The sequence below is a fragment of the Saccopteryx bilineata genome, chromosome 1, assembly GCF_036850765.1.
Source record: "Saccopteryx bilineata isolate mSacBil1 chromosome 1, mSacBil1_pri_phased_curated, whole genome shotgun sequence".
In the NCBI taxonomy this organism is placed as follows: Eukaryota; Metazoa; Chordata; class Mammalia; order Chiroptera; family Emballonuridae; genus Saccopteryx; species Saccopteryx bilineata.
This window is the reverse complement of record NC_089490.1, coordinates 345,757,990-345,777,314: the sequence shown is the minus strand read 5'-3', so window position 1 is coordinate 345,777,314 and position 19,325 is coordinate 345,757,990. Positions and strand designations below refer to the sequence as shown.

At 45.7% G+C, this 19,325-nt stretch overlaps 1 protein-coding gene across 1 annotated transcript; it reads right to left on the bottom strand.

Annotated features, from left to right (window-relative positions):
* Positions 1-648: 648 nt before the first annotated feature.
* Positions 649-8,511, bottom strand: KLHL35 (kelch like family member 35). Its single transcript, XM_066253715.1, is given in 12 exon segments — positions 649-817; positions 819-835; positions 1,659-1,741; positions 1,744-1,765; positions 1,768-1,848; positions 3,904-4,092; positions 4,637-4,755; positions 6,418-6,602; positions 7,653-8,085; positions 8,088-8,377; positions 8,379-8,451; positions 8,454-8,511. Coding segments are annotated over 12 exon segments (1,719 nt in total).
* Positions 8,512-19,325: the final 10,814 nt, after the last annotated feature.

The window sequence follows — 19,325 nt, the reverse complement described above, 5'->3', positions numbered from 1 at the left end:
GCTTGAGCAAGGGGTCACTCACTCTGCTGTAGCCCCCCCCCCCCCCAGTCAAAGCACGTATGAGAAAGCAGAAAATGAACAACTAAGGTGCCGCAACGAAGAGTTGATGCTTCTCATTTCCCTTCCTGTCTGTCTCTCCCTATCTGTCCCTCTATCTGTCTCTGTCAAAAAAAAAAAAGTTTAAAATGTTGATAATCTCAAATTGAAGGACAGTAATTACCTCTGGGATGACTGTGGGAAGGGAATTAGGTTTGGAAAAAGACACCTGAGCCTGTCGGCATTTCTTAACATTCTAATTCTTAAGCTAGGTAGTAGGAACACAGATGTTTTATTATCCTTAAACTGTACAAAACTATATATTCTTTTATACATGAAATATTTCATGCTTTTAAAAATTATGTCCCCACTGCTATTATAAATGTAAATAAGGTAACATGAAGGTGCTTTGTAAAGAGTCAAAGCAAGTAACAGATGCTTCTCTAGGCAAAGTAGGCTTGAGCCGGAACACAGACCCAACCTTTGAATGAGGTTTTAGTTCTACAAGAAAGGAGACAAGGGGCTGTTTACATGAAGGTGCCATGAGGTAAGTGGAGTAATGAGCCAAGTTCTCCTTTCTCTGCCACCTGGCTCAGGTTGTCCAAGTCTGAATCACTTTCCCAGGCTCTGGACAGTGGTGACGCAGCCGCGGGAGCTGGTGCAGCACTGCAGGGACAACTGGGCCTCCACCTGCCCACTGCTGGGGTCAAAGGTGAAGACCCCGTTGGTGCTTTTCCCGTGATCATCCCGCCCACCAAGGATGTGGACCTTCCCATCACACAGTCACGCCACAGTTCTCCTGGGTGGACAAACAGAAAGACAGTCAGCTTTGAGGTCCAGCTTGGGGCTCACTCTGTCCCTAGCTGACCAGGCCAGACAATAAAACCCTGACACACAGGGTGTGAGCAAGCAATCTGGATGGTAGACAGGCAGAAAACTGGGTGGAAGACAGGAAGCTCTGGCTTGATCCTTACTAAATGAATAGCGTTGGACAAGTCACTTAACCTCTCTGGGCCTCAGTTTCTTTATCTGCAAAGTGAGAACAATAGTACCTTCTTCAAAAGGTCCCCTTAACAGTTAATGGGGTTAAGCATGTACAGTATTTTACATAGTGCCTGGAATACAACAAGCATTCCAATGACAATAATTACCACTGTCACCATCTGAGGATCTCAGAATGCAGGGGTATCTAGGGCCTGGGCCTCCCTTCTCTGATATCACTGGGGCAAAGAAACTTAGCAAGTTCCTTCTCCGTGCCACCCACCTCTCCTCCATCCCACAACAGGCTACCAGCCGGTGACCTTCAGGACAGAAGAGAGTGCAAGGTCATTTAGACCAAGAGTCTCCCATGCAGGGCTACAGCACTTCGGACTGGGGTTCCAAGCTCTAGCTTATTATGGGTGTAACTGGTGGCTTTGGACTGGGGCCTCAATCTCTCTAAGGCCAGTCTTCTCATTTGTGAAATGCAAGGCTGATTGTCATTGTGAGGACAAAGCTAGAGAACTGTGTAAAACCACCTAGAACAGAATCAGACACAGGACTCACTATCTCCAAGACGCAGTGGGTCTTCTCTCGCCTGAATGGAACCTGTGCTAGGGCCATACCTGGGAGCCTCCACTTACCACGGGGCTGGGGAGGACAGCTGCCTCCCCCCAGACATCTTTACCACAGCTGTAGATGAAGACTTTGCTCATGAGGCCCCCACCACGGAGATGGTGTCCTCGAGGGAGAGACAGCCACAAGACATCGCTGTGAGAAGGGCGCTGGTTACCGCAGGCTCCACTGGTCCTCCTCGGGGTCAAAGCACTGCACCTGCTGGTCAGGAGGCTGGAAGCCTCACCCCCCACACTGTACCACTGCCCATGCACTCCCACTGCCCTCCAGCAAGGGGACTCATTCACAATATTTGCCTCTGCCAGGCCTGAGGTAGTAGTATCTGGGAGGGGAGAGAAAATCCACTGTCCCTGCCCTCAAGTCTAGTTCCTCCTACCCCTGGACTCCCCTGTGGAAAGTGTCCTCATCTTTCAAGGTCCAAGGAGAGGTCTCCATTCCAGGAGATGGAGGTCCTGTCTGTACTGGTGCTACAGAGGGCCCTCAGAGCAGGTCCCCTCAGAGCAGGGGCATGTGTTCCGGACTGCATACACTGTCAGTCACCCCCTGTCCCTCTCCCTGGTGTTCTGAGGTCATGAAAGATTCCAGATGGGGTGCTTTGCAGGTCAGATGACTATAGCTGTCCACATGCCTCCCAGTCCTACACGTGTTTAAGACACCTTTAATAATTTGTGACGGTTCGTATCTGTACCTGCTTGCTCACTTGTGCTCGGTTTCGACTGTTTCTTTGGAGACCCCCAGAATGGCCTGAAACAATTCAGTGCTGGACGAGAGGGTACCAAATGGGGCAGCTCAGCCAGTCCCAGGAAGGTGTGCAGGGGAAATGGGGTCAGGGGATAAGACAGGCAAGTGATGTTAGTGTGAAAATCAAACCCCAGGACCCAGGTCTATGAGACCATCCGGGGAGGAAGAGAGCTGCCATGACAAAGATTAATTTTTATTCACAAAAAGCCTAAATGTCCAGCAACAGAAAATTAGGTTGGTAGACTATTACACAGTCTCTGAAAGGATAGCTGTGAAGAGTTGCTAAACACGTGGGAAGTGTTTCTACTTAAAGAAGAATAAAAAGCAGAATGCAAAATTTTTCTACCATAAGAATGCAAAACTAAAACAGAAAAGCAAGTCAATTCAGAGGAAGCCGGGAGACAATGCCGCAAAATATTAATAGTTATCCTCAGGTGAGGGAATTATGGGTGATTTTTTTCCTCCGTATTTTCTAAATTTTCAATAATGAGTATATACATTTTTTTGAATGGTAGGGAAATATTGCAACTAATCCCACTCTTGCCCTCACTTAATTTTTTTAGTTTGTTTTTGTTTGTATTTTTCTGAAGCTGGAAACGGGGAGAGATAGACAGACTCCCACATGCGCCGGACCGGGATCCACCCGGCACGCCCACCAGGGGGCGATGCTCTGCCCCTCTGGGGCGTCGCTCTGCTGAGACCAGAGCCATTCTAGCGCCTGGGGCAGAGGCCAAGGAGCCATCCCCAGGGCCCGGGCCATCTTTGCTCCAATGGAGCCTCGGCTGCGGGAGGGGAAGAGAGAGACAGAGAGGAAGGAGAGGGGGAGGGGTGGAGAAGCAGATGGGCGCTTCTCCTGTGTGCCCTGGCCGGGAATTGAACCCGGGACCTCTGCATGCCAGGCCGACACTCTACCACTGAGCCAACCGGCCAGGGCCTGCCCTCACTTAATTTTGAATCTGTGAAACCATACGGTACCAGCCCAAATATTTAGGCCTGTGTTGCTGACCCACTGTGTGACCATAGGGTCATCTCTGAACTCATTTCTTTGCCTCAGTCATGGGGCATACTCCTCAGGGCTATTGATGGGATTAAGTGAAAAAGTGGATGAAGAGCCTGACCAGGCGGTGGCGCAGTGGATGGAGCATCGGACTGGGATGTGGAGGACCCAGGTTCGAGACTCCGAGGTCGCCAGCTTGAGTGCGGGCTCATCTGGTTTGAGCAAAGCTCACCAGCTTGGACCCAAGGTCGCTGGCTCGAGTAAGGGGTTACTCGGTCTGCTGAAGGCCCACGGTCAAGGCACATATGAGAAAGCAGTCAATGAACAACTAAGGTGTCGCAACGAAAAACTGATGATTGATGCTTCTCATCTCATCTCCGTTCCTGTCTGTCTGTCCCTATCTAACTCTGTCTCTGTAAAAAAAAAAAAGAAAGAAAGAAAGAAAAGTGGATGAGGAGAGGAAAGCGCCACCCGACGCCAACACAGCAGGCCTCCAGTGCTCTTTCCATGCCCACCTTGTCTGTGCTGATGCCTTTCTGCCCGGTGCCCCCCCGATTACATAGAACCAGCCAGTGCAGCACCACTGCTGCTGAGCTCACGGCCTCTGGGAGCGGCACCACGGTAGCCCAGGTGTTGGAGAAAGGGTCACAGCACTCCACACTTCGCAGGCGCTGCAGGCCATCAAAGCTGCCCACCTCTAACAGCTGTGTGTGAGGACAAGGGAGATGGTTCAGGGTCAGGGATGGCTCCAGCTGTGTGCCAGAAGCTATCCCACTCCAGCACAAGGGCCAGACCCACCCAGGGCAAATCCCAGCGCTGCCTCTATGCAGTTACTGTGCCTCCCTTAGCAGGCTTCCTCTCATTAACTGGGGATAATGAGATTGGTCTCTAGGATGGGTACTGAATGCAGAACTGATCTGTAAAATACTTGGCACCAAGCTAATGCTTAATAATAGCTAGTAATTAAGGGTTTATTACCTTACTTAAATGATTATAAGAAGTACTTTTATTTGTATTTCTGAGTTGGGATGTAGCTTACAGAGATAACTGGTAGTTGTTTTTTTTTTAATTGGCTTTAGAGAGAGAAAGAAACATCAATTTGTTGTTCCACTTATTTTTGCATTCAGTGGTTGATTCTTGTATGTGCCCAGACTGGGGATCAAACCCACAACCTTGGTATATCGGGAGGATGTTCTAGCCAACTGAGCTACCTTGGGACCCAGGGCAGCAACTGCTGCATGTCCCTACCTGCCCCTTCAAGACCGCCATCTTGTGCCTCCACCTGCCCTTGTGCAGTGAGGCCACTTTGATGCAGGTGTGCAGATGGAAGCTAAACATCCACACGTCATCGCTGTTGATGTGGCCTCCTGGGGAGAGAGAAGCAGCTGTTGCCCTCAGATCCAAAGGAAGGGTTAAGGGTACACAACAGGAAGAACTTTCTCCTGAGCCTGTCACCTGGACAGTGTGCTTTGAAGAAGTGGTGGGAAGGTCTGAGTTAGGACAATGGGCATACACTCTTGAGGAGGGAGGCCTGAGAGATTCAGGAGCAAGAACTAATCTTTACTGAGTGCATTGTGATGATGTGCCAGGCTCTGTGCTCAGGGAAGCAAAGGGGACACTTTAGAACTCTACTGAAGGTAAAAGTACAAAAGGTGCCCAAAACAAGTATCAGGAATGTACTGCAGCAGAGACAACTGCACTGGGACGGGGAGGGGTAGAGGGTAACCCAATACTTCTGTCTCACTTCTGCCTTTACCTTTGTGATTTCATGTTCGTTCTCATCCCTCCATGAGGTGTTGGGGTTACTGTACCCTGTTTACAGATAGGACACTCAGATGAGACATGGGACTGGGAATGACTTGCTGAAGATCACATGGCCTTTCACTGCCAGAGCACCTATCAGAACCAGAGCTTCCATCCCGCAAGCCCAACACTGGTGCTAGTGAAGGACACAGCCCACTCCATGGGGCCAGGCACTGGAGTGCAGGCTGTGGACTCTTCCTCCCACTACCTGGCTGCTCTGGGGTTCCTGACTAGGGACTCGCCTCTTAGGAGTAGCCTCCCCAGGGACAATCGTGACTGCACCCCTCAGCCTGAGCCACATCTCTGTTTTATAGCCCTTGTCCATGTGTATTTCCAGCAGCATCAAACAGAGGCCCCATATGTTGCTCAAAGGCCATGAGTGGCATTGGATAGGCTGTCTGCTGATGAAGTGCAGCCTGGATGGTCTCTGAGGCCTTTCTCTCTCATTCTTCTGCTCCCTATCCTTTCCAAGCACCCTTAGCTCCTACAACATCAACTCCTAGGCCTGGAGTCAAAGACTCCCCGATCTGACTCCAGACTCTCTTTCCTGCCTTACCCACAATGGCTTCCCCTCCTCTTCCAAATAAACTCAATCTGCACTTCAGAGCCCTGCATGTTCCTGCCTTCATTCATGCCTTTGCCTGTGCTATTTCCTTCAAGTTGGGCCACATTCCTGAGTAGGATTCCAGCTCTCGGGGAATCAGAGTTCCCGTTATGTTCTGCTCTGCGACAAAGTGAAGTCCATGTCCCCCTCTCCAGGGCACTCCAGGGGAGCAGGGACTGTTTTATTCTTTGATGGAATTAAGTGAGAAAAATGGAGAAAGTTCTAGGGCCTGAATAGCAGGGAGGACACAATCTGTTGGTATCGAATCTCCTCCTAGCTTTGTCAATTTTGAGACTGGGAAATTCTTAACCTCTCTGAGCCTGTTTTCTCATCTGTGAAATGGGATTGTAGAGAGAATTAATTAATTAATGTAATCTGCTTAGCATAATGCCTGGTACGTAGTAAGCGAAAAGCAAGTGATTGATACTAATATGAGCTGAAGCAGACTGTACTGAATAGAGTGGAGTCACACTAGTGATGGGCTCTGCAGGACTACATACCATTTCAGCCAGTAACTGGGTTACTAACCCCACCGCCCAGCTGGATGGGAAAACAAAGGGGCAGTGCTTATGAGGCGATGAGCCAATCCTGCGAGGCTCCCAAGGTGGCCCTGCTCTCTCACCTGAGACACAGATGTCATTGCGGAGAGTACAGGCAGCGAATTCTGAGCGCATGTAGCCAGGTAGGCTAGGCAGTGGGGTCCAGCGCTGGCTTTCTGGGTGGTAGGCATTGATGAAGGGCAACTTCAGGAGCCCCTTGAGGTCACAACTGCCAATGATCACAATCACTTCAACTAAATCCATGAATCTGTCATGGGGATAAGCCCAATATCCATTGATCTGCATGCAAGTTTCAACCTTCTCTCACCCTCTCATTGACCACCTTGTAGGGTCCTCCTGCCTTTTCATGCCCTCTGTCCCCATCCTAATACCCGTGCTGGGCTCTGTCACTTCTCACCTTCCCTCTGGCTATTGATGGGAAAACGGTCACTAGTCTTTAACCTGTTTTACTGACTTCTAAGTTACAAGAAAAGAATCTTTATAAAGCCCTTAATCTTACTTAGAAAAATCACCTGGTTTAATCTATTACAGTTTTATTAGGCAGCAATTATTGCTCCTTTTATAGAGGAGGAAATGAGGCTAACAGTCTTTGGCTTGCCCAAAGTCATGCAAGCCAATAAGCAAGAGCTAGAATTCAAGTCCAGGTTTGTCAACTCAATTTCTTCATCGTTTCTGATCTCCACTCCCTAATTTTGCTGCCTTCCTCCTATTACCACCCCTAAAACCCATACTCTGATCACTAATCCCACTGAACCAGGCCACACCCTTTCGGCAAAGCATTTTCCCCTCCCACTGACCCATCAGGCCTCTGACCCCACCAGAATTCCCAAATGCTTCAGCCATTGGTTTCCTACCTAATTCCCTTGACAAATATTGAGCATCTTGTTTGTATCATCAGGCCCCGTGCTTACTGTGGGACATAGAGTAGTAAGTCAGAGGACTCCCTTGTCTTCTATCCCCAGGAGGATGACAGACTCTTGGACTACTCCCTCACTAGTCTGAGCTTCCAGAGTGTACTCTTGAGTCCCAGGGACCCAGCACAAGACTTGCACAAAGGGAGCATGGGCAAGGGAAAAAGTACCCAAGGTGTGAGATCCCTACATCTCCCTACTGGCTGTTAACTCCTCAAGGGTAAATGCCCAACACCAAGCCTATAATGCTTGTTGAATGAACGACTAAATTTCATTAACAGCAGCATGATTAAAAGATGAATTAAAGGATGAGGGAAGAATGAGTGAGTGGCTAGAGAATGCAGGAATAACAAAAGCCAGGGACAAGGGGGTACAGGGTGGCTTACCTCCGCGGCCGCCTTCGCAGTCCGGCGGTCTCCCGGCCCAAGAAGAGGCAGGCGCGGGCCTCGAGCAGCAGTGGGCGGCACTCGCCGCAGGCCCACAGCAGTTCGTCAGCCTCCACCTCCAGGGTAGTCGGGAGCCAGCAAGGGCAGACGCACTGCTCCAGCAGGCGCCGCAGCTGTCCGCGTCGGGCGGGCGCGTAGTGGCGCACGCAGCGCATGGCCCCCTCGAACGTGGCCTCTCAGCGAGCCACTACCAGCGGGTCCGCCAACTGCGCGGCCACCTCCTCGGGCGCCTGCTCCAGGAAGCTGGCGGGGCGCACCACTTAAGTGAAAGCCTGGCGCAGCGCGCGGCCGCAGCCCTCGGTCAGAGAGGGGAGCAAGAAGGCTGCGGCCACGCGGCGCAGCGCCAAGCTGTTGACGGAGCGCAGGCGGCCCCGAGGAAGAGCGCGCAGGTCTCGCGCAGACCCGCCACGTCCAGCCGCTCGGCCAGCTCCAGCACCGCGGCCGCCGCGTCCTCCGCGCGCAGCCGCACTTCCGCACCGCGCACGGTGTTGAGCACCACGGCCAGCGCCGCTGCCGCTCCTGTCTGCCCCGCGCGCGGCGTCTCGGGCTCCACCGGCACCACGGCCAGGCCACGCTCCGGCCGCCCGGCTGTGGACAGGCTGCGGAAGTAGGTGCTGCCTGGGCAGAGCGCTGTTCGGTGGCATGGAAAGTCCCGGCCCAGTGCTCAGCCCCACGTCGGTGAGGGTGCCACTCCTCCAGTAGGCGCTGAGCCTCTGCAGGACGCGCTGCACGTGGAGGCCCCCGCGTTCGGGGCCTCAGCGCCTGGCTCTGACTCCTTCAGGAAGGGGCCCTCTAGCATCCTGCTGGGTAAAGGACACAGCGTCGGAACTTCCACCTGACGGGGGCCAAATAGAGGATAGAATGTTCCTCATCACAGGCAGGCATAAAGGTAAGTAGTGTGCTTTCATTCATTTATTTAACTGCTCTTCCTTCCACTCTGGCTGCAAGGATCTAGTCTCTGCCTACCTGAGGGGCTAGTAGCCGCCCTGCCTTAGCTGTAGCACTTTCTCCCTCACTTAGCCACATTGCCCTTCCTGCTTTTCAGATTTGCTAACCGCTGCCCTATTAGTATGGACAGGAGACAGCTGGCATGCTTTCAATTGGAAATAACTTGAGAGTCTAATAAAGGAAAGGTTACATAGACAGTGTTTAGGGACTCCCACAGGGGACGCAGCAGTGCCACGTGTCTCCCAACTCCAAGGACTCTTTACCTCTCCCAAAGGGGTAAAGGGGGAGGGCTGGGAGACTACTGGAACCCGTACAAAATAAATGTATAAGGAAGGGCCCCCGATAGGAGCTATGTAGCCTTTGGTCAAGGAATTCAGTCTACCCCGCAGGGACCCAGTGATTGTGGAGGGGTGTAACTCTACCTCTCTCTCCTCACCCCATCCTGTCTCCTGTCCATCTCCTTTAGGTGCTCCCCACTGAACAAACCCTGATTGTTTGTTCTGTTTAATATCTGACCCACCTCCCCAACAGCACAGGATCTGGCCCATAGCAGGTGCTCAATCCCTGTTCAAGGTCAAGTGAATGTATTAAACAAGTATGTATGGAGACCCTTTTCTGTGCCAGGCAGTGAGCCAACCAGTCTTGGTTCCTGCCCTCTGGGAGCTCATAGCTTGAGGGTAGGGGTCCATGGGAAGTAAGAGTATCAGGCGAGTTCTAGAGGGACGCTAAACCCAGGTGGAGAGGAGAGTCAGGGAAGGTACCTCTGAGGGGACTTTCAGACTGAGGATAAGTAGAATTTGCCAGGTGAAGGGAGGGGGGGTGGAGGGAGAGTGTCTTCAGCTGAGAAATCAGCCTGTGCAAAGGCCCAGGGGGAAGGAGGATATGAGGTTAGAACCTAGGCTGAGAGGAAAGTTGGCCCTCTCTGTTCTCAAGGAAGCACTATGGAGAAATAGAAAGAAGTTGGCTCTATGGACTAAACCAGATTCTAATCCTGCCTCTAACATTGACTCTGTGAGACCTGTGCAAATCACTTCCCTTCAGTTTCCTCACCTGAAATGGGATCATAATGCCCATGATACCTCACAGGGTTGTTGTGACTTTGTGACTTAAATAGAATGTATGAAAAGTGCTGGGTGCATAGTACAAACTCAACAAATGTCCTTTACGTTGCTTAAGAGGAAGGGAGCACACTTAGTTTTTTGGTCTGTTTTGTTTTGTTTTTGTATATAATTTAATTTGATCCTCACAACCATGAAAAGTTTCTTTAGAGCCCCACCCTCCTTTTTGTTTGTCATGCAGGAAACAAGTACACAGAGGGAACCTGCCTTTCAGAAGTCGCTGTGAGGATCAAAGAGTGGGGGGTGTTTGTGAAAGCACTCTACAGACTGGAGGGCTGTGCCAGTCATGGTTTGGCCATTATGAACATACACCCTCTGCTTGCACACCTGCAGGGACAGGGAGCTCACTCTTTTATGTGGTAACTTACTCCAGGAGAGCACAGCTCTGGCCTCTGCCCCATGTCTTTCTTCAGTCTCCTGATCCCCAATGCTCTGCCTCCTCTGAGACTGACTGCTCTACCCTGGAGATCAGATTTGCCCACTGTCAGCCTGACTTTCACTGCTCATGCCCGGGTCACACCAGGCGGTGGGTCCCCTGCCTCAGAATCACAGTAAATGAGCTCTCCAGTGGGCAGGCTCTTGGGAAGTTAACTTTGCCCAAGTAGAGGGAATGCACCTGGGTCCAGACTCTGCATGCCTAGCAGCCCGGCCACATTAGAGTGGGGGCGTGTCCCAAGAAGCAAAACAGAAGCAGGGAGAAGTTATCAGAGCATGCTACCCCCAATCTGTTTTCTCCCTGAACTGAGAAAGCAGCCACACTCTGAGCTGAGACCGAAGAGGGTAGGTCTCATCACCATGAAGAGGGACTTCTCCCTGCAGAGATGTCCTAAGGCAAAAAGAGCTGTTTGGGGGAGTAAGGGCATATTCTTCTGGGAAGTGCACCGGTGCTTTTTTTATTCATTCTATAGCTGTCTACAGCTCTAGGTACCGTGGACACGCAGGATAGCAGACCCATTTTCCACCCTGGGGATCCCCGGGCTGGAGGGTGCCCAGTTGGAACATGGAAGGTAGAGATTCCAGGCAGGGCTCCATCTAGCATTCTCCCATTCCAGCTAAGAATCTAGACACCTGAAGCCATACAGGTCCTGATGCAGACTGAGGGGTCCAGCCCCTAAAAGTTGATGTGCCACTCTGCCTCTTTTCACACCCACACCCACTCACACAAACATACTTAAATTTATGGACACCACACAGTTGGGGCAGCCCTGTGCCCTAAGCACTTACCTGGCCACGCCCTCTCCCAGGTGCCTCACAGCTGCTGCTCTTGCAACCCACTCCTGTCTGTTCTGCCACTGGGACTCTGGGCTCCAGTGTCCCTGCCGCTCTGCCTAGACTGCTGCTCAGGCTCCGCAGCAACAGAACAAAGGGGCTGAATGCTGGGGTGGGGGATAGAGGGAAGGAAAGAGGGGACACTGGGCTTTTGTCCCACTCTTGGACCAGCCCTGAAAGGGAGGGAAAGAGGAGGCGGGAGTAAGCATGGATTGACTGCAGCTCCGCATCTGCGTGCCTGGATTGGGGTGACTTGGCTCTGGCTCTGCCCCTGAATGATACACAGGTGTGGGGAGGAGGAGTGCCTCTCCTGGGAGGTGGTGTGTAATCTGGTGGTTGTGAGCTTTCAGGGGTCTTCAGGTGCCTTTGTGAGAGTGGGGTGTTCGTGGATTTTGGCAGCTGCATAGCATTGGGGTGAGGGTAACCGTGTAGCTGCAGGTGAAACTAAGAATGTGACTGCATAGCTTAGAGGTCTCAGTTTCCTTCCTGCCCATGTGTGACCAGTGTCGTGTCTGTGTTCTTTTTTTTGTGTGTGTATTTTTCTGAAGCTGGAAACGGGGAGGTAGTCAGACAGACTCCTGCATGAGCCCGACCGGGGATCCACCCAGCATGCCCATCAGGGGGCGATGCTCTGCCCATCTGGGGCGTTGCTCTTTTGCGACCAGAGCCACTCTAGCACCTGAGGCAGAGGCCATGGAGCCATCCCCAGCGCCCCAGCGCCCGGGCCATCTTTGCCCCAATGGAGCCTTGGCTGCGGGAGGGGAAGAGAGAGACAGAGAGGAAGGAGAGGGGGAGGGGTGGAGAAGCAGATGGGCGCTTCTCCTGTGTGCCCTGGCCGGAAATTGAACCCGGGACTTCCGCATGCCAGGCCGACGCTCTACCACTGAGCCAACCGGCCAGGGCCGTGTCTGTGTTCTTTTTTTTTTTTTGTCTCATTTATTTATTTATTTTTATTTTTTTTTATTTTTATTTTTTTTTAATAAATTTTTATTAATGGTAATGGGATGACATTAATAAATCAGGGTACATATATTCAAAGAAAACATGTCTAGGTTATTTTGTCATCAAATTATGTTGCAAACCCCTCGCCCAAAGTCAGATTGTCCTCCGTCACCCTCTATCTAGTTCTCTGTGCCCCTCCCCCCTCCCCCTAACTCTCTCCCTCCCTCCCTCCCATGTCCTCCCTCCCCCCCCACCCCTGGTAACCACCACACTCTTGTCCATATCTCTTAGTCTCATTTTATGTTCCACCAATGTATGGAATCATGTAGTTCTTGTTTTTTTCTGATTTACTTATTTCACTTCTTATAATGTTATCAAGATCCCACCATTTTTTTTTTTTTTATTTACTTATTCATTTTTTTTTTTTTTTTTTTTTTTATAATTTTATTTTTTCAATGGGGTGACATCAATAAATCAGGATACATATATTCAAAGATAACAAGTCCAGGTTATCTTGTCGTTCAATTATGTTGCATACCCACCACCCAAAGTCAGATTGTCCTCTGTCACCTTCTATCTTGTTTTCTTTGTGCCCCTCCCCCCCCCTATCCCTCTCCCATTCCCCCTCCCCCCCGTAACCACCACACTCTTATCAATGTCTCTTAGTTTCACTATTATGTCCCACCTACGTATGGAATAATACAGTTCCTGTTTTTTTCTGATTTACTTATTTCGCTTCGTATCATGTTATCAAGATCCCACCATTTTGCTGTAAATGTTCCGATGTCATCATTTCTTATGGCTGAGTAGTATTCCATAGTGTATATGTGCCACATCTTCTTTATCCAGTCATCTATTGATGGGCTTTTTGGTTGTTTCCATGTCCTGGCCACTGTGAACAATGCTGCAATAAACATGATCCCACCATTTTGCTGTAAATGATCTGATGTCATCATTTCTTATGGCTGAGTAGTATTCCATAGTATATATGTGCCACATCTTCTTTATCCAGTCTTCTATTGAAGGGCTTTTTGGTTGTTTCCATGTCTTGGCCACTGTGAACGGTGCTGCAATGAACATGGGGCTACATGTGTCTTCACGTATCAATGTTTCTGAGGTTTTGGGGTATATACCCAGTAGAGGGATTGCTGGGTCATAAGGTAGTTCTATTTGCAGTTTTTTGAGGAACCACCATACTTTCCTCCATAATGGTTGTACTACTTTACAGTCCCACCAACAGTGAATGAGGGTTCCTTTTCTCCACAGCCTCTCCAACATTTGCTATTACCCGTCTTGTTGATAATAGCTAATCTAACAGGGGTGAGGTGGTATCTCATTGTAGTTTTGATTTGCATTTCTCTAATAACTAATGAAGCTGAGCATCTTTTCATATATCTGTTGGCCATTTGTATCTCTTCCTGGGAGAAGTGTCTGTTCATGTCCTCTTCCCATTTTTTATTGGATTGCTTGTTTGTTTGTTGTTGAGTTTTATGAGTTCTTGTAAATTTGGATATTAGGCCCTTATCTGAGCTGTCGTTTGAAAATATCAGTTCCCATATAGTTGGCTGTCTGTTTATTTTGATATCAGTTTCTCTTGCTGAGCAAAAACTTTTAATTCTGATGTAGTCCCATTCATTTATCTTTGCCTTCACTTCTCTTGCCATTGGAGTCAAGTTCATAAAATGTTCTTTTAAAACCCAGGTCCATGATTTTAGTACCTATGTCTTCTTCTATGTACTTTATTGTTTCAGGTCTTATATTTAGGTCTTTGATCCATTTTGAATTAATTTTAGTACACGGGGACAAGCTGTAGTCGAGTTTCATTCTTTTGCTTGTGGCTTTCCAGTTTTCCCAACACCATTTGTTGAAGAGGCTTTCTTTTCTCCATTGTGTGTTGTTGGCCCCTTTATCAAAGATTATTTGACCATATATATGTGGTTTTATTTCTGGGCTTTCTATTCTGTTCCATTGGTCTGAGTGTCTATTTTTTTGCCAATACCATGCTGTTTTGATTATCGTGGCCCTATAATATAGTTTAAAGTCAGGTATTGTAATGCCCCCAGCTTCATTCTTTTTCCTTAGGATTGTTTTGGCTATTCGGGGTTTTTTATAGTTCCATATAAATCTGATGATTTTTTGTTCCATTTCTTTAAAAAATCTCATAGGGATTTTGATGGGAATTGCATTAAATTTGTATATTGCTTTGGGTAATATGGCGATTTTGATTATATTTATTCTTCCTAGCCAAGAACAAGGAATATTTTTCCATCTCATTGTATCTTTTTCGATTTCCCTTAACAATGCTTTGTAATTTTCATTATATAGGTCCTTTACGTTCTTTGTTATGTTTATTCCTAGGTATTTTATTTTTTTTGTTGCAATCGTGAAGGGGATTATTTGTTTGAGTTCGTTTTCTAATATTTCATTGTTGGCATATAGAAAAGGCTATGGACTTTTGTATGTTAATTTTGTATCCTGCGACCTTACTGTATTGGTTTATTGTTTCTAATAATCTTTTTGTGGAGTCCTTCGGGTTTTCGATGTATAGGATCATATCATCAGCAAAAAGTGATAGCTTTACTTCTTCTTTTTCGATATGGATGCCTTTTATTTCTTTGTCTTGTCTGATTGCTCTGGCCAGAACTTCTAGCACCACGTTGAATAAGAGTGGAGAGAGTGGACAACCTTGTCTTGTTCCTGATTTAAGGTAGAAAGTCCTCAGTTTTATGCCGTTTAATAGGATGTTGGCTGATGGTTTATCATATATGGCCTTATCATGTTGAGATATTTTCCTTCTATACCCATTTTGTTGAGAGTCTTAAACATAAAATTGTGTTGTATTTTATCAAAAGCCTTTTCTGCATCTATTGATAAGATCATGTGGTTTTTGTTCTTTGTTTTGTTGATATGGTGTATTACGTTAACCGTTTTGCGTATGTTGAACCATCCTTGAGATTCTGGGATGAATCCCACTTGATCATGATGTATTATTTTTTTAATATGTTGTTGTATTCGGTTTGCCAGTATTTTGTTTAGTATTTTAGCATCTGTATTCATTAGAGATATTGGTCTGTAGTTTTCTTTCTTTGTGCCATCCTTGCCAGGTTTTGGTATGAGGGTTATGTTGGCCTCATAAATGTGTTTGGAAGTATTGCTTCTTCTTCAATTTTTTGGAAGACTTTGAGTAGAATAGGAACCAAGTCTTCTTTGAATGTTGATAGAATTCACTAGTATAACCGTCTGGGCCTGGACTTTTATTTTTGGGGAGATTTTTAATAGTTTTTTCTATTCCTCCCTGCTGATTGGTCTGTTTAGGCTTTCTGCTTCTTCATGACTCAGTCTAGGAAGGTTGTATTGTTCTAGGAATTTATCCATTTCTTCTAGATTGTTGTATTTGGTGGCATATAATTTTTCATAGTATTCTACAATAATTCTTTGTATATCTATGATGTCTGTGGTGATCTCTCCTCTTTCATTTTGGATTTTATTTATTTGAGTCCTGTGTCTTTTTTCCTTGGTGAGTCTTGCCAAGGGTTTGTCAATTTTGTTGATCTTTCAAAGAACCAGCTCCTTGTTTTATTGATTTTTTCTATAGTTTTTCTGTTCTCTATTTCATTTATTTCTGCTCTGATTTTTATTATCTCCTTTCTTCGGCTGGTTTTGGGTTGTCTTTGTTCTTCTTTTTCTAGTTCCTTAAGGTGTGAAGTTAAGTGGTTTACTTTGGCTCTCTCTTGTTTGTTCATATAGGCCTGAAGTGATATGAACTTTCCTCTTATTACTGCTTTTGCTGCATCCCAGAGATTCTGATATGTCGTATTTTCATTTTCATTTGTCTGTATATATCTTTTGATCTCTGCGCTTATTTCTTCTTTGACCCATTCATTTTTTAGAAGTATGTTGTTTAGTTTCCACATTTTTGTGGGTTTTTCCCCCTCTTTTTTGCAGTTGAATTCTAGTTTTCAAGGCTTTATGATCAGAAAATATGCTTGGTACAATTTCAATTTTTCTAAATTTGCTGATATTGTCTTTGTGGCCCAACATATGGTCAATTCTTGAGAATGTTCCATGTACACTAGAGAAAAATGTATACTCTGTCGCTTTGGGATGAAGTGATCCTGTAGATGTCTAATCATATCCAGGTGTTCTAGTATTTTGTTTAAGGCCACTATATCTTTATTGATTCTCTGTTTGGATGACCGATCTAGAGCCGTCAGCGGTGTATTGAGGTCTCCAAGTATGATTGTATTTTTGTTAGTTTTTGTTTTAAGGTCAATAAGTAGCTGTCTTATATATTTTGGTGCTCCTTGGTTTGGTGCATATATATTAAGGATTGTTATGTCTTCTTGATTCAACTTCCCCTTAATTATTATGAAATGACCATTTTTGTCTCTGAGTACTTTTTCTGTCTTGTAGTCAGCATTATTAGATATGAGTATTGCTACGCCTGCTTTTTTTTTGGGTGTTGTTTGCTTGGAGTATTGTTTTCCAGCCTTTCACTTTGAATTTGTTTTTATCCTTGTTGCTTAGATGTGTTTCTTGTAGGCAGCATATAGTTGGATTTTCTTTTTTAATCCATTCTGCTACTCTGTGTCTTTTTATTGGTAAGTTTAATCCATTTACATTTAGTGTAATTATTGACACTTGTGGGTTCCCTACTGCCATTTTATAAATTGCTTTCTGTTAGTTTTGTATCTAGTTTGATTCTTCTCTTTTGTTTTTCTATCATTTGTTTTTGTTTGTTTGTGTTCCATACTTCTTTCCTCTGTTGCTACCTTTTTTAAGTCAAGTGTTTTTTGTGGTGGTTTTTTTAAGGGTGGTTACCATTAAGTAATGAAAAGGGTACCTACCATATTCATTGTAGTACCCTATCTTATAAGTATTTCTGCACTTCATCATCCTTTGCTACTGTTAATCTCCATCCTCCTCCCCCCTTTTTTTCCTTTGTTGTCACAGTTTAAGTTTGATTTTATTGTGTTCTTGGTGGAGCTGTTACTTGTGGTGTTGTTTTCATTTGTTCTTTGAATCTGGTTGGAAAACCCCCTTTAGTATTTCCTGGAGTGGGGGCTTTCTGTTGATAAATTCTCTCATCTTTTCTGTATTTGTGAATGTTTTATATCTCCTTCATACTTGAAGGATAGCTTTGATGGGTATAGTATTCTTGGCTGAAAGTTCCTCTCTTTCAGGGCTTTAAATATTGGGGTCCACTCTCTCTAGCTTGTAGAGTTTCTGCTGAGAAATCTGATGATAATCTAATAGGCCTTCCTTTATATGTTGTACTCTTCTTTTCCCTGGCTGCCTTGAGAATTTTTTCTTTGTCATTGGTTTGTGTCATCTTTATTATGATGTGCCTTGGAGTGGGTTTGTTGGGGTTAAGAAAACTTGGTGTTCTGTTGCTTCTTGAATTTGAGGCTTCTAGTTCCTTCCACAGGCTTGGGAAGTTCTCGTCTATTATTTGTTTGAGTATATTCTCCATTCCATTTTCTTTCTCTTCTCCCTCTGATATACCTATTATTCTTATGTTATTCTTTCTGATGGAGTCAGACAATTCCTGTAGGGCTTTCTCGTTTTTATTATTTTTGAGTCTCTTTCTTCTTCTCTCTGTTGTGCCTCAAGTTGTTTGTCTTCTATTTCACTAATCCTATCTTCAATCTGGGCTGTTCTGTTAGCTAAGCTTGTTACCTCGTTTTTCAGCTCGTGAATTGAGTTTTTTCATTTCTGTTTGATTTGTTTTTATAGTTTCAATTTCCTTGGTAATATATTCTTTGTGTTCATTGAGTTGTTTTCTGATCTCCCTATATTGCCTTTCTGTGTTTTCTTGTATATCTCTGAGTATTTTTAAGATTTCTATTTTAAATTCTCTGTCATTTAGCTCCAAGGCTTCCAATATGTTAAGTCTTTTCTCCATAGATTTTTCCACATCTATTTGTGTTACCTCTCTTTCTTTTGTATCCATAATATTCGATTTCCTCTTTCTTATCGGCATCTGAGGGTGGTCTTATTGATAGCACTAATTAGAGTTAATAAAGGGTAAAAAGAAAAAAAAAAAGAAAAAAAGGTAAAACACCCCACAAAAAAAACAGTAATAATTTGTTATTTCCCCCTTTTTTTCTCTCTTCTCTTTCCCTCCTCTCCCCTCCTCAGGGAAATATCGTGCCTATAATGGAGGGCCTGATTTGGGGGTGAAGAGTTCAAGGGGCAAAAAAAAAGGGAGTAGGGACCTACTAAATGCAAAAAAAAAAAAAAAAAAAGGAAGAAAATCTTAGACAAGCATAAGATGATTTGCTTGTAAGTGATGGTCGACTAAGAGATATAATGAGAGGGATAAGGGGGAACCAGAAAAAAGGACCAAAAAAGAATAATAAAGAAGAAAAAATAAAAATAATAAGTAAAAATCTGTTGTATTAAGTGGAGCGAAGACTAAATACAATGGAGACCTTGGGTTGGGAGGACCCAAAATGCCACAAAAATAAACAAACAAGAAAAAAAAATAAAAACAAAGCAAAAAAGAGAAATAAAGCCAAAAAAAGGCCTTGAGTCCCAAATTAACTAATTTGTTCGTGATTGAGGATTATATGGGAGGAAAGTAAAATGAGAAAAGAAAAAACGAATAGAAAGGAAAAAATAAGAAAAAGAGAAAAACGAAGGAAGAAATAAAATAGGAAGAGAAAAAAACAAAATAAAGCAAGACAAAAAAAAAAAACAAAAACAAAAGAGGAGAGAGTGAAAGTTAAGTGTTTTGGAGTATAACCTTAAAGGAGGGTGAGGATGAAGAAGAAAAATAAAATGCAACACTCATGGGTAGTGTAGTTCAAGAAAGGGGAAGCATAAGATGGCAGAGAATAGAAGGACCGAGGTGGAGGAAATAAAGGCAAAAAGATAGAAGAAACAAACAACAACAACAACAAAAAAAAAATTAGTGGATCAAGTTGTAAAGTCTGTGGGTTTTTCTTGATTTTGAGAGGTTAACTTCTTCCTTTTTCTTTTCTCTCCCTCTTCCTGGTCGGTGACTCTGTACCCCAGGCTCTGCCCCTGTGTCACTCTTAGTTAGGGATTTGCAGTTGATGGGATTCTATGGCAATGTCATATAATTGGCTTTAGTCTTGCTGGAAGTAAAGGCTGTTGGCGTTTGCAGGGTCCAACGATGAGAGAGTTTGCTTTCCCTGGATTCTCTCTCCTAGTCCCCCCTTTCTGAATTAGCAGCCTGGTGATCCAGCTATAAGGCTGCAACTGCTTCTGCCTGGGGAGTAAGAGGCTCAAAGAGCTGGGAAATCCCCACTCTATCCCCACTCAGTGCAAGGCTTTGGGAAAGGCTCTGACAGTCAGGGCCTCCAGTGTA